This window comes from Tachysurus vachellii, chromosome 3 (assembly GCF_030014155.1).
Source record: "Tachysurus vachellii isolate PV-2020 chromosome 3, HZAU_Pvac_v1, whole genome shotgun sequence".
Lineage (NCBI taxonomy): Eukaryota > Metazoa > Chordata > Actinopteri > Siluriformes > Bagridae > Tachysurus > Tachysurus vachellii.
The window spans coordinates 33,983,171-33,998,186 of NC_083462.1; the positions used below are offsets into that span (position 1 = coordinate 33,983,171).

General features: G+C 37.9%; 1 protein-coding gene across 1 annotated transcript; it reads right to left on the bottom strand.

The window, feature by feature from the left end:
- Window positions 1–177: 177 nt before the first annotated feature.
- Window positions 178–6,827, bottom strand: ppil6 (peptidylprolyl isomerase (cyclophilin)-like 6). Its single transcript, XM_060865073.1, has 8 exons — window positions 6,704–6,827; window positions 6,467–6,562; window positions 6,031–6,219; window positions 3,931–3,993; window positions 3,681–3,828; window positions 3,534–3,593; window positions 2,995–3,130; window positions 178–421 (listed from the first exon to the last, which is right to left on the bottom strand). The coding sequence occupies exons 1-8, from the start codon at window positions 6,779–6,781 to the stop codon at window positions 310–312; spliced, it is 882 nt and encodes a 293-aa protein (XP_060721056.1). The 5' UTR covers window positions 6,782–6,827; the 3' UTR covers window positions 178–309.
- Between the last annotated feature and the right edge of the window lie 8,189 nt (window positions 6,828–15,016).

Consider the following 15,016-nt stretch of genomic DNA (forward strand, 5'->3'; position numbering starts at 1 on the left):
ACGTCTAAGAATTAAATTACATATATGGACATGATGGGACTTTCCTAAATTCTCTGTTTTATGGAAAAACTACTCTTAGACCTCTTTATATCTAACTCTCACAGATTGCTTGTGCATGCTTGATAGGATGTGCAAGTGCATACTAATGAGATAGTTCTAAAATAAGACTTTGTTTTCTTTATTAAGAGAGTATGTACATATTATCTACAGGTTTATTATTAATGTGAAGTCTTTGAAGTCAGATCCTGATATATACACCACAGCTAACACAAGTGAAACTTTTCTTAAATCTTACACCACGACCATCAATCAAGGAACAAATAATCCACATGTGACTATCCTGCAGTCTTGTCTGGGCCTTTCATTATAAGTGGGCACCTCTTCTAGCCTTCTGAGAACCTCTGAGCCTTCAACAACTTGCCTGTTGGAAAGAGTAAAACTCAATGTTAGGAAAAACACAGACTGTATTCCTGTCCTTTTTAATGTAGTTTCCTAATTATATTATTTCAGTTCCATGGTTTTTGAATTCTTTCACAGAATTCTTAAAAGTTCATTTATATTATGTCTCACACAGGGCCTACACTTATGTTTAATGGTGATGAATACTGAGGCAAAGTATACACTTTATGTACTGATACATCACTAAGGTTATGTAACTATAACTATAGAGAGTGTTTTGATAATTCAGTAAAGGCTAATGCGAATGCAAATATAAATTATATATATATATATATATATATATGTACACACATAATGCTAAACATCATGTTCATGATGTAGTCTCCCACATGCTGTTTTAATAACTACACTCATCCTGAACGAGTGTGTGATTGTGACACACACCTATTTGAAGGTCACGTTTCTGTAATATATAAAAAACGAATCCAATATAAATCATGTCAGAACCTTTTCCACCCTGCATACGTGGGCACACCCTTTAATAATTGGTGGTTTGTTGTGTTCAGAATGACATTCAGTATCATGTTCAAAAGCATTTATCATGCAGCTGTCATCAATGGAATGATTATGATGGTTGATCATAATCATTTCATTGATTTCCTGTTTCTGTAAGATTTTCTTAACCTATTTTTGGTTCCATCTGACTGCTGAAGAGCTTGGTGAAGAGATTACAATGCATACATAATATCTTACTTGTTAAAATGTATTGATCAGGAGAGGGGTGTAAATCATTAGATGTCGCATGGAACACTCTAAAGGTCATCATTAACAAACAGAGCGATTGGAGCACCACAAGACAAGAACTTAGCACAGAGGCTGCCAAGTGACCTACAGCAAGGAGCTGCAGGAACATCTGAGACGTACTGATTACTCTCTCTCTGTATGTGACAACAATCTCTCATATTCTTCATGTCTGGGATGTAGGACGACTAGACAGAAGCTCTTTCTCACTGAAAACATCCAAACACATCTAAATCACTTCAAACCATGTGGCAAATGTGTTATGGTCTGATGAGACCAATTCTAAACATTTGGTATAAAACACATCAACAAATGATCACCATAACTACAATGCAGCATGGTGGTGGTAGCATCATGAGCTGCTTTTCTTCTGCTAGAACTGAGGCGTTTATCAAGCTGGTGGAAATCATGAATAGCTACAAATACCAAATGATTTTAGTGTGAAAGATTCAGGTGTCTGCTAGAAAGCTGAAAATAAACATTTCACCTTTCAGCACAACAGTGATCCAAAGCACATCCAGAAAGTACAACTTAACCAAAAGTAGATGAAGGTTTCTGAATGGGTGAGCCAGAGCCCTGACCTGATTCACACTAAACATCTTTACATCCTATAATTCAGTAACATGTAGAACTGTCTTTATCAGTAAATATTATAAGCCTATCACAATGTTTTAGGGAAATTCTGGCCCACTCTTCTTCACTCTGAGGCACCGCTCTTAAGATCTCACCACAGCATTTTAATGGGCTTGAGGTCTGGACATTGACTTGGCCATTTCAACACCTCCGTTTTTTCTTCTTTATCTTTTAGATGTCGATTTGCTGGTGCACTTGGGATCGTTATCCTGTTGCCGGATCCAATTTCAGCAGATAAAATCACATGTATTTGAAGAATATTCTGGTATAAAGTGGAGTTCATCGCTGTCTCAGAGCCTGTGGCTGCAAAACAAGCCTAGATCATCACCTCTCCTCCACCACGTCTGACAGTTATGAGGTGTCTGTGCATGATAGACAGGTCATACCAGTCTTTTCCTCACTGTGATGTCATGAACATTTAATGTGCTTACAGAAGGCACATGATCACATGGTCACATAGTTCTTGTTTTTTTCTTGATATCTCTAATCTTTAAATGGCCGGGCTTGGACTGAATTTGTTGGCATGCCTGATACTGGAAGATTAGCAGTTGACATTCCCTGTATGTGAATTCCCTGTATTTATCTCACTGTAGAATGGTAACTTTAAAATTGTTTGGAGATGGTGTTATAACCCTGAATATCTGTGCTCCAGATCACCAACTTCCAAAAGTCCTGCTCTTATAGTCAAACTTCTTTATGATGAACTAATTTTGTTTATTTCATTGACACATGGCTGATATTCACTCTCTTAATGATTGCACTCTTGCATTTTCCTAAGCTGGAATTGGAATATGCAAAAAAAAAAAAAAAGCTCCACTGTGCTGAAATGTAATATGTGGCAATAATAAAGGCATCTTCTTCTTCTTCCTTTTTTAATGATGTGGAAGTAGAAATGATGCACTTATTTTCCTCGCTGGGAGGAATATCCACATATTAAAATCTGGTGTGATTTTTGTTTTGTGGACCATACCTGTGTAAAAAAAGTCTTGTCTGTGTTATCATGTGCTACTAAGCCTTGTTTTCCCTTTTCTCATGCACATTACATAACTACAATGTACAGAAGCAAACAATAGAAAATGAGCACAATGGTACAGTGGGACATTTCTGAAGTTGTAGATGTAACGACTGTCGATTCTAAAGCAGTATTGCTAAAGCACCTACCCGAAGGCCACATATTTTTTGTCCATCCACAGGGCTGGCTGCAGTGTGATATAGAACTGAGAGCTGTTAGTGTGGGGACCTCGGTTAGCCATGCCCAGGATGCCTCGCTTGTTGTGAGACACAGAGAAATTCTCATCTGGGAACAAGTCAACAGTTGCTGATTATATGGTCAGCCTTTAGAAAATTCACATACAGTTCTAGAATTTTTTTTTTCTTTAGCTCATTCTATTTGATTTTTTTTGTCATAAATTTTTTTTTGTCTGTCATAACCACCTATAGCCAAACTAAAAGCTTTTCTATGATAATTAATGATGCTTTTATTTATTTATGATGCTAACACTACCCCTATATTACAGGGTATAATATGAGGGTATAATATTAAATCTTCTTATATATATATATATATATATATATAAAATAATGCAGAAACCCAAATTAGCAAATTATTTACTTATTATTGTCTGTATATGAATTATCATAGAAACAATTATGTTTTTAAAGGCTTGTGGCTAAACGCTGCATGGATAATAATCCTTTACCTTCAAACGTTGGGCCATAGATGGACTCCCCACCATTGCCACTGCTTTGTAGTGTAATATCTGTAATACAGGAGAAAAATATCAAATCTAATTGATTTTTGCTTATTTTGTTTTGCAGTGGAAGTACAAATCTAATGAGTATAGTACCTCCTCCCTGCACCCAGCCATTGGGTACAACTCTGTTGAATAAGGAGTCCTTATAACAAAGTGTGAGTCGGCTTGGAGAGATGCCGGACTCTCCAGTACACAGGGCTTTAAAGTTTTCGCATGTCTTTGGACAAAGATCTGAAAAAAGCTGAGGAAAACACAAACATCTGCAGATTGTTGAAATGTTTTAAAAATGGATCAAATTAACTGTAGAGTTCAGACAGACAGTGAACCCTTAAGTAGATCTTACCTCAAACAGCAATCGTCCAATTGCCTCTTCTCCAATCACAACATCCATATATACAAATATATGCTGTAAAGATAGATGGCAAGCATGACTACAGCATACTAGAGTATTAAATATTTACATTTACACCATTTGGCAGACGCCCTTATCCAGAGTGACTTACATTCATCTCATTTTATACAACTGAGCACATGAGGATTAAGGGCCTTACTCAAGGGCCCAGCAGTGGCAGTTTGGAGGTCCAAGTATTCGAGCCCACAACCTTCCAGTCAGTAGTCCAACACCTTAACCACTGAGCAACTATTTCCCTATATGCAGCAAGATATTACACCACTGCCCTCTACTGTTTTAGCATATGTTGCTTGCAGCTGGTGTGTGTGAACAGCATATTGTTGACTGATTAAAAATACAATGACTAGGATTTTTTATTACACATATTACAAAAAAAGCCACTCTGACAATCCTGTAATAGTAGTAATTTACTCTCAGTGCTCAAAAGTGTCTGAGAACATAAGAGAGAGAGAGAGAGAGAGAGAGAGAGAGAGAGAGAGAGAGAGAGAGAGAGAGAGAGAGAGAGAGAGAGACAGAGAGTGAGACAGAGAGAGAGAGAGAGAGAGAGAGAGAGAGAGAGAGACAGACAGAGAGAGAGAGACAGAGAGAGAAACAGAGAGAGAGAGAGAGAGAGAGAGAGAGAGAGAGAGAGAGACAGAGAGTGAGACAGAGAGAGAGAGAGAGAGAGAGAGAGAGACAGACAGAGTGAGTGAGACAGAGAGAGAAACAGAGAGAGAGAGAGAGAGAGAGAGAGAGAGAAAGAGAGAGAGACAGAGAGTGAGACAGAGAGAGAGAGAGAGAGAGAGAGAGAGAGAGAGAGAGAGACAGACAGAGTGAGTGAGACAGAGAGAGAAACAGAAAGAGAGAGAGAGAGACAGAGAGTGAGACAGAGAGACAGAGAGAGAGAGAGATAGAGAGAGAGAGAATAAAACAGTCAGAGTGAGCAGAAATATAATACTATAAGAGGAATTGTTTTTAGGGCTGATGCTGTAAGTTTTTCCTTGCAGATAAACTTAGCCAGTTATTTGTTCTCTAATTCAATAGGAAGCTTGTGAATGATAGTCACCCTATTTATCCTTGTTCATTGGTTTGTTTCTGCTGTCTAGTACTTGTTTTAGGATCAGAATTAAATCTAATAAAGTGCAGACAGTGTGTATTTGATATAGCGACCCGTTTCTATTGTTTCTATTGCAATGGCAGATCATGCCTGTACATCAGAGATGTGTGGGCATCAAGTGTCACCTTTCTTCCATCCTGAATGTTCTGAGCTAATTACACATCTTTTGTGTAGATTTTACATCAGTGGTTAATAAAATGAGCTACAGATAGATAACAGATAGCACGAATAAAGCATTTTTTCATAGTATAACACCTGTACAAATCGCTTTATTAAAATTATAACATTTAAAACCTGTTGGCTAGGTAAAAAAGCAATAAATAAATAAAACAAAAGGGGGGACTACAAATTCTTAACGTCCTGAAAGTCTATTTTCATCTGATGAACACTCCACATCCACAATAATACAAAAAATACAACAAAATAAACAAATTCTAATCCTTTCAAGTAACTTACCACATAATATCAAGCATATTGTTCTCAGTGGACAATTTAAACTATTTTAGTAGCCTTCTTATGTTGTCTTTTATGAGTATTGAACCTCCCGTTTCAAAACCATGGACATTCCCAGCATTTGGCAGATGCCCTTATATCCAGAGCAACTTACATTATCTCAGTTTTATACAACTGAGCTATTAAGGGTTAAGGGCCTCGCTCAGGGGCCCAACAGTGGCCCTTGGTGAACCTGGGATTGAACTCACAACCTTCCGATTGGTAGCCCAACACCTTAACCACATTAATATTGGCCCGTTCTCCTTTTGTTGCTCTAATAACCTTCACTCTTCTAAGAAGGCTATTTACTAGAGTTTAGGAAAGTATCTGTAGGGATTTTCCTGTACAAGAGAACAACATGTCATGCACAAGAGTCTCTGTCTCAGGTCACGCCAGGACTTCTACACTGCTCACTACTAGTTTGACTAACACCAGATATTTACCCCTGTGCTGAGCAGGTGTTTGGTGTAACACTCCTGCGCGAGCGCCATGTAAAGCGCTTGTGGACGGTAGAAGGTGAAGGTCCACTGTGTCTCCGCCCAACTGCACAGCCGCTTCTCATCACCCAGTAAACTGTGGTTCAGGAAGCACAAGACGTTACCGCAGTACTGCCACATCTCCCCTCTGAGCTCCTGTCACGACAAGACGGCGTTTTAATCACGTCAGACTAACCCTAAATAAATAAGTATAACATTTACAGCATGTAGCAGACACTCTTATCCAGAGTGCATTACTTTTTTTAAGGGCCTTGCTCAGGGGCCCTGTAGTTGCAACTCACTGGACCTGGGATTCGAACCAATGACCTTCCGATCAGTAGTCGAACACCTGAACCACTGAGCTACCACATCACACAAGGATAACACGATGATCGGATCTTACCTTTCTTTTATTGGTTATATAGTCATGCCAGTCACATTCAAGCAAAGGGCGAATGGTAGGATCAGCAAACGAAGCTGGGAATTTGTGTTTCAGTCCCTGTGTTAAAATGAGACATTTTATTTTACTACACAAAAGAGAATAGAAACAAACAAACAAACAAACAAACAAACAAACAAACACACCCTTTTTTTCTCATTTACGCACGTAAAATAGATATAAATAGTCGTAAGAATTTACCTCAGCAACACTTTTAGCCGCATGAAAATTTTGCGTTTTTAACAAACCAACAATTTCCAACTTTATTTCAAATGTCATGTTGAACTGTTGTCCAAATGAACCGGCTAGTAAACGAGACCGCGTTTCTATGGTAACCGCGCACACCGGCGCGCTAAGATGACGTAAGAGCCTCGTTCGGTGTATACAAAACAAATCAGAAGTAAAAATTGTGCAAAGTATCGCAAGTGGTCTGTTTTTTATAATAAACAACAAAAAAGAAGGGTTTCATTTGGCTTGAAAAAAAGATTTTTATTTATGCTACAGCTAGAAAAATGAAAGTATAATATAGTAAAGTATAGTTTCTAACATTGTATTGGGTTTAAAAAGTGTTTGTTTGTTTGTTTGTTTGTTTGTTTGTTTGATCAAATTAAACTTAGTGACAAGTTTAATCAATCCGATTTGTAACCCTACTGACTGTCAAAGTTTGCCTGTGATGCTTGTATGCCATCACACCCTTGTAATTCTGTTCAATTTTATTTAAGTGCACTTAAACATAGATAATTATCACAAAGCAGCTTTATAGAAATCCAAATATGAGTTAAGAATGAGATAGTGGCAAGGAAAAACTACCTGAAATGACACGAGGAAGAAACCGTGAGATGAACCAAACGCCAAAGGGAACAAAGATTGTACAACTTGTAATGGTTTATCACACACTGCACTTTATTTATGTATTTAATACAATAATCTATCTGTTACCACTGGATACCATCCGACGCACATCCATGACATTTATGTATCTGTACAATCTGTTGCACCTTAACATATTTTATATATAATATATATTTATACATATATATATACGAGTACATATTGCATATAATGTATAGTGCTACTGTAAGTATGTCTATTAGTACACTGTGTGTACTGATTATGTATTAGCATAATTCTCACATTTGCACATTTTCACCTGTTAATTTCACCTGTATGTTAATTGTTTCTGCAATTTCTGGAGCACGCTTTGGTGCTGTGGTGATGTGACAATAAAAGTGACTTGACTTGACTTGACATGCATCACATTATTGTGCGGTGTGAAGAGACTGATAATCATTCATAATGCACGCTAAGTGGTGGTGACGTAGGAGAACCTATCGGCCATGTAAGGAGAGCCACGGTAGAGGATATGCTTTCTCTGCCTTCTTGTTATAGTTTTGTTATTTATTTCTGTATTTGTGACGCTTATTAAGGGCTAAACCCCTCATGTATGAAGGAAGCGAGTTGCCTGTACACCTGCCATTAAACGTGTGAATTGCAGACTCTTCGTCTTCGAGCTCTTTCGTTTCCTGGAAATTCGAGTTATCTGTGTCAAAGCGTTACAATTGGCGCCCGAACAACTTAAAGCTGGATCCGTCATCTACGTGGAATTTGCATTGATTATAACAAAGAAATTACACGAATTTGAGGAGAACCGTCAGTGTTTATTCAGCATCACTGACGGAGACTGGCGAGACTAGCTTGCTAACGCTGTGTGGCACGTGTGCGAGGGGTTTGTGTAAGTGGATTATTCAACCTTTTTTTTTTTTCTTTTTTCTTTGTTCTTTGCTACACGGAGGACGACAGATTATGTTGAAACCTTTGAAACTTTGTTATTCATTGGAGATTTTTGTGTTGTTGTTGTTGTTGTTGTACACTAACGGTCGCGTTTTTGTACTGTGAAAGTCCAGTTGGAGCGGAGAATTATTTTGGTAATTTTTAGGAGCGATTCAACTGCTAACTTTCTCAAATGTGGACATTTTGCTCATAAACTCTTTGGGATACTTAGAGTTAAGTCTGACTCACGCACTCAAACCTGCTTTTTTTTTTCACAAGCTGACATTTGTGGTGGATTTCTGTGCATTCGAACTGGATTTTGATTATAATGAGGAAACGATCCACTTTTTTTTTTCATTCAGAAATGAACTTCCTTATGTTAGACTCAAGGTTAATTCCTTACTTTTGGACACATTTGAAGGATTTAGTGACTCCATGAACATTTTATTCAATTTAAAACAATGTCTTCTTTTGATTTGGGTCTATTCAGGATAAACTAAGCTTGCATAATATGATACTGTGAAAAGGTGTGGTTTTAATACCACTACAAATATAAAGTTTGGGGTTGTTGTAAGATTATTGGATTTTGTTGAAGATTTTATTCATGGTGTGTGCAGTCTATTAACAGTTTATACATTTATGGGGTACATTAATAATTTTTGTTGTTGCTATACTACTTCAGGTTGAAATTCTGCAAGCTGAGGTATCGGTGCTCCAGCAGTACCTTAGTGATTCTCTTGAGTTGCAGCGAAGCATCCTAAGATGCTTTGGACCCCCTTGTAACAACACCTCTAGAGCGTCACATACTCGACTACCTCCTTTGGCTAGCTCAACGCCATAATCCTAAAATTACGTCTGAGGTGAAGAAATATGTAACCTCCTGCACAGTTTGTCAACTGACTAAGCCAAGTCAGAAAAAGCCTGCTGGCCTTATGGTCCCAATTCGTCCCCAGAAAGCTTGGGAGTATGTTGGCATTGATTTCGTTGGTCCTTTACCACACACCTCCTTTGGTAATGCTTACATTTTGGTATTGGTTGATTACTTTTTAAAGTGGGTTGAGATCAGGGCAGTAAGAGAAGCTTTGGCCCAAGTTGCGGCATGCAAATTGCTGAGTGAAGTGTTTTCTCATCATGGGACCCCCACTTACGTAATTTCAGACAGGGGTTCTCCTTTTGTGAGTGACCTGTACAAGAGGCTGTCCACTGCCTTGGAAACAGAACATAAGCTCACAACTGCATATCACCCGCAGACAAATGCCACGGAACGGGTGAACCGGGCTCTCAAGATGGCAATTCGGTGCTACGTGGATGATAAACACACTACCTAGGACAGATATATCCCACAAATCTGCTTTGCACTGAGAACACATGACCACATGAGAGCTCAGGTCAAACCCCAACCATGATGTTAATTGTGAAAGAGTTGGACACCCCATTGAGCCTGGTCACTCAGCCTGTCTGGAATGGAATGGAGGAGCCTGACGTCCCCTACTCTGAGCGCTTATGGTTGTCGTTTCGGGAAGTATATGACCACGCAAGGGAAGTACTGAAGTCCAGTCATGACAGACAGAAGCTGCACTATGACAACAGACACCGGTCTGTTTCTTATAGCATTGGTGACCTTGTCAGATTGAAAACCCACCCTAAATCAGATGCTTTGACCAATTTTACAGCTAAACTAGCACCTGTGTATTCTGGTCTGTATTCTGGTGTGAACTATAGACTTGTGAAGTTTTACACTAGAGTGTACGCTGGAGTTTTTTATCAGGTGAATATGCAGCCTTTCCACACTGAATCATCCTATGAAATGCTAGCAGACATTCAGCTGGGGCCACGGATGAGGTGGGACCAACCCCAAGATCAATGCATTTCTCGTCCTAACGAGACTGTCTTTGACGGTGATGATTTTGCTGGCAATTCTCATGACATGACCAGAGATCACAGGAGAAGTACTAACATTTCTGTCTTTGACATTGACACATCTACACATTTTACACAACTCACATGCTGATCTGCAGGGCCATTGCTAAAATCTCAGACCTAGACTGGCCCCTAGAATCACCACAGGGTGGTTAGACAAGAAATGGACTAACAAAAAAAAATTGGACCTTAATGTTCTGAGAGTTTATCATTTAAATGTTCCTAATAAGTTGATCACTTCTGGAAAAAGAATAAGATCTACAGTGTATGGTCTTTGTTAGAGAGTTTTCATGTGTTATCTAGCATTAGAACAAAAACAAAAAAATGTTGGCTTACATGTATGGTTTAGTTACGCAGGATTATTTTCTATGTGATGTATCTTTGAAGCGTATACCATGTAATGTGTAGCTTGTACTGACATGTATGTCAATTATTATTGTCTGTGCAGCATGTTCTTATGTTGTGTACAGCTGGGGACAGCCTTTTTCTTTCCAGCATGGAATCTGTAACGGCCAAAACTATGTTTTACATGCAACACATTATTGTGCGGTGTGAAGAGACGTAGGAGAACTTATCGGCCATGTAACGAGAGCCACGGTAGATGATGTGGTTGCTCTGCCTTCTTATTATAGATTTATTTATTTCTGTATTTGTGATGCTTATTAAGAGCTAAACCCCTCATGTATGAGAGAAGCGCATTGCCTGTACACCTGCCATTAAACGTGTGGATTGCAGACTCTTTACCCTCGAGCTCTTTCAATTCCTGGAAATAGCGAGTTATCTGTTTTGAAGGGTCACAAACTGTAGAATTATACATTAGCATGTTAGCAACAAAGTCATTTTGTTACAAAGTTAGTATTAAGAACAAAGTCATTTTGTTCATCAACGTTAGTGAATTAGGTTCTATAGTATCCAAGTGAAGTAATACTTTCAATTATAAATGAGACTTTGGAAGAAACTGCCTTGGGTAAGTGATTAAAAACTAGGCTGTCCACAGCCATCTTAAGGGTATCTGCGTGGAAACATACACAGCAATAAGAGAGGGAGAGAGAGGAGAGAGGGAGAGAGAGAGAGAGAGAGAGAGAGACACAGAGGGAGTGAGAGAGACAGAGAGGGAGAGAAAGAGACAGAGAGAGAGTGAGAGAGAGAGAGACAGAGAGAGACAGAGGGAGAGAGAGAGAGACAGAGAGGGAGAGAGAGAGAGACAGAGAGGGAGAGAGAGAGAGAGAGAGAGAGAGGGAGAGATGAGTAAAGAAGGAGTGAGGGCAGATTATTAGGGATGTTTCTGTCCTATAGATTTTACTATAAGATAAAGTATATTGTGTGCAAAGAGGAAGCAGGGATTCTAGCAGGACTGTCTAAAATGAAGAGCCAGAAGGCAACACAGGCATGAGGATACACTGAATAATTAAGTAGCATGTCAGCTTCAACAAACATGACACTGCTGATTTTCATTTGAAGAAGCCCAGAAAACTCCTTAAAAGGGGATTTTCACACAGCTAAAATCCAACTTGCTCAAAATGAAAGTCATTCTGTCTCACATGTCTACCACTGAAAAAATATTAATCAACAGCCCCTGAAAGGCCAAAATCTGGAACCAAATTAAGGTTAATGAAGAAAATGGCTTCATATTGAGGCAATATGCAACCCATCCTCCTAATCCAATTTTTAATTTATTTATTTATTTATTTATTTAATCTATTTATTTTAGCTTGCTTTAATTTTTTTTCCTATATAATAATTCTTAATATAATAGTTAATATTATATTACTGGGTTTCAGAAAATATTAAAAAGGTTTTGTGAGTTTAATTAATAGTATACAAACACTTGACAGCGTAATCCATATTTAAAAGTTACAACAATTACTCATTACAATCTTATGCTAATTAATCTTCTTATGCATAAATTTAACACACAGTCAGAGGCCATTAGGACGTGAACATTTTGGATAGAGCTACTGTATAAGAAAGCTTACTTCTAGCTGCTTGTCATTTGGTAGTAGTAGTAATATTTATTTATTTATTTATTTATTTATGTACGTTTTTCTGTTTTGACAGTTTATATTTATTCATTCATTTATTCAATTTCTGTTTAATTCCTTTACACATTCTTCAAATGAATTAAGCTGGTGTTCATCTGCCTTTGCTAATCTTGCTTAACACCAAACATTACCTTAGTATACACAGAGAAGTCACCATTTATATCTGTAAACTGATAAGGATCAGTCAATATGACAGTAAAGATGGGGAACACAAAAAGGACACGCAGCTCTGATATAGAGCATTTTTTCCCACCTGGTTTCCAAACATTGTTTTACTTTAGATATTCCCTTGCAGGTTTCACATCTGGCTTGCAAATTAGGGATCAATTTGGATGTGAGTTATAATTTACATTCTTAATTTATATATTAGGGAGGCACGGTGGCTTAGTGGTTAGCACGTTCGCCTCACACCCCCAGGGTTGGGGGTTCGATTCCCACCTCCACCTTGTGTGTGTGGAGTTTTCATGTTCTCCCCGTGCCTCGGGGGTTTCCTCCGGGTACTCCGGTTTCCTCCCCCGGTCCAAAGACATGCATGGTAGGTTGATTGGCATCTCTGGAAAATTGTCCCTAGTGTGTGATTGCGTGAGTGTGTGTGTGTGTGTGTGTGTGTGCCCTGTGATGGATTGGCACTCTGTCCAGGGTGTATCCTGCCTTGATGCCCAATGACGCCTGAGATAGGCACAGGCTCCCCCGTGACCCGAGGTAGTTCAGATAAGCGGTAGAAGATGAATGAATGAATGAATGAATGAATTTATATATTTCTTGTAAAGCTGATTTATAACAATTGTTAAAGGTGCTATACAACAAATTTTTATATAAATTGAACATTAGAACCACCTGTCTGATATTGTAACCATATTTCAGATACGTAATTAGCCAGAATTTGTATTTTTATTGCGCTGCTCCACACCTATACAGTTGCACATTACCAATTAAATATGTAGTGTTGTTCAAATCTAGACGAGACGCAAATGTACCATCACGTGTTTTTTGTGTTGCAAACACTGATGGTACATATATGGTTTCATAGATGGCCTCAGCAATCTAGTACACTAGAGGCACACAATCAAAGGTTGACAAGCACTCTTGTATGTTATGTAAGAGTTAAATTTATATTCAGACCTGTGTGTTTTGCATAGAGTATCATTATAAATATCTGTTCTCCTTCTTTGACAGTTAGATGTCTAACTAACTAAGCGGTTTGATGAGGTACATTTCAGTACCTCATCAAACTGCTGCTATTACATAAGTATGTATATGTTTATTTGAACCATCTCTGTTTACAATTTCTCTAGTTTTGCACAATGTATAGTATAATATAAAGTATGTACACTGGTCTGCGTTATTTTGTGTATTTTCCTGTAGTGTATTGTATTGTCTGTCTGCACTCTCTTTTGCACTGTTTGCATTAGGTTGCATTTTATGTGGATAGGACAAATTATTTTGAGTCCTTAGCTATGTGTTGTTTTATGTAGCTTTATGTCATTTTATGTAGCACAATGGACCTAGAGAAACACAGCTATATATGGTTTAAATGACAATAAAAACCTCTTGAATTGACATGATGGTGATGTATAGTATATGGCTGTATCCAAGACATCTAGCTTCATTTAAATGCTACATACTTATTAGCTATTATTATAATTATTAGCTGTTAAACACAAAGATCGAGAGATCTAGGTTTGAAAAATATGATATCTAAGATTTCCCAAACCTAGCTTCAGATCAAAGGCACTGGCTAAGTATTTAGCATGATCTATTCATTCATTCATCTTCTACCGCTTATCCAAACTACCTCGGTGTCATCGGGCATCAAGGCAGGATACACCCTGGACGGAGTGCCAACCCATCACAGGGCACACATGATCCCCCTAGCATGATCTAATTTTATGTAAAATAGAATACAAAAAAAAAGTTTTTGAGAATTTCTACATTTTTCATTTTCTTAATTTTCTTGACAGACTTCAGAATGGTTGAAGTGATGACAGCTACTGTAGATGAGTTAAGCCTGTTTTCTGCTCTCTGACCTCGGCTCTGAACTGTCATTGCTTAACTAGGCCTGTTCTGAGACTTTGAGCTATGTTGTGAGAAGTGAGCAACTAAAATGCCAGAGTTGCCCTCAAGATACTCCAGATGTCTTTAAAACCCACACTGTTTTGAGAGCACCAACTAGACTTTGAGGCTCTAATCCCATATTTGAGGGATTGTAGTCTTAAGCAAAATGCTGCATTAGGTTTGTCTAATTAAATTAATAAACTGGAAACCTGAGTCCTGGACAACAAAGCACGTGATATACACAAATGCACAGTGTGTGAATTACTAATTCTCCTAAAATTGAATTCAAATTCAATTCATATTTATTTGTATAGCGCTCTTTACAGTTGACAGTCTCAAAGCAGCTTTATAGAACATAAACATATATATACAAATATGAATATAATATAAAGAATATAAAAATTAATATAATACAAAATTCAAGATTAATATGTGTATATATATATATATATATATATATATATATATATATATATATATATATATATATATATATATGTATGTGTGTGTGTGTGTGTGTATATATATGTGTGTGTGTGTGTGTGTGTGTGTGTGTGTGTGTTTGTATTTATCCCCAAAGAAAAAGTCTGAGGTGACAAACTCCCTTGAATGGTAAAGGAGGAAACCTTGAGAGGAACCAGACTCAAAGGGACACCAGACATACTGTAGTGGATGAAGGATCCATAAGCAACGTTTATTCCGAATACTAAGAGCAAGAGAACAAATC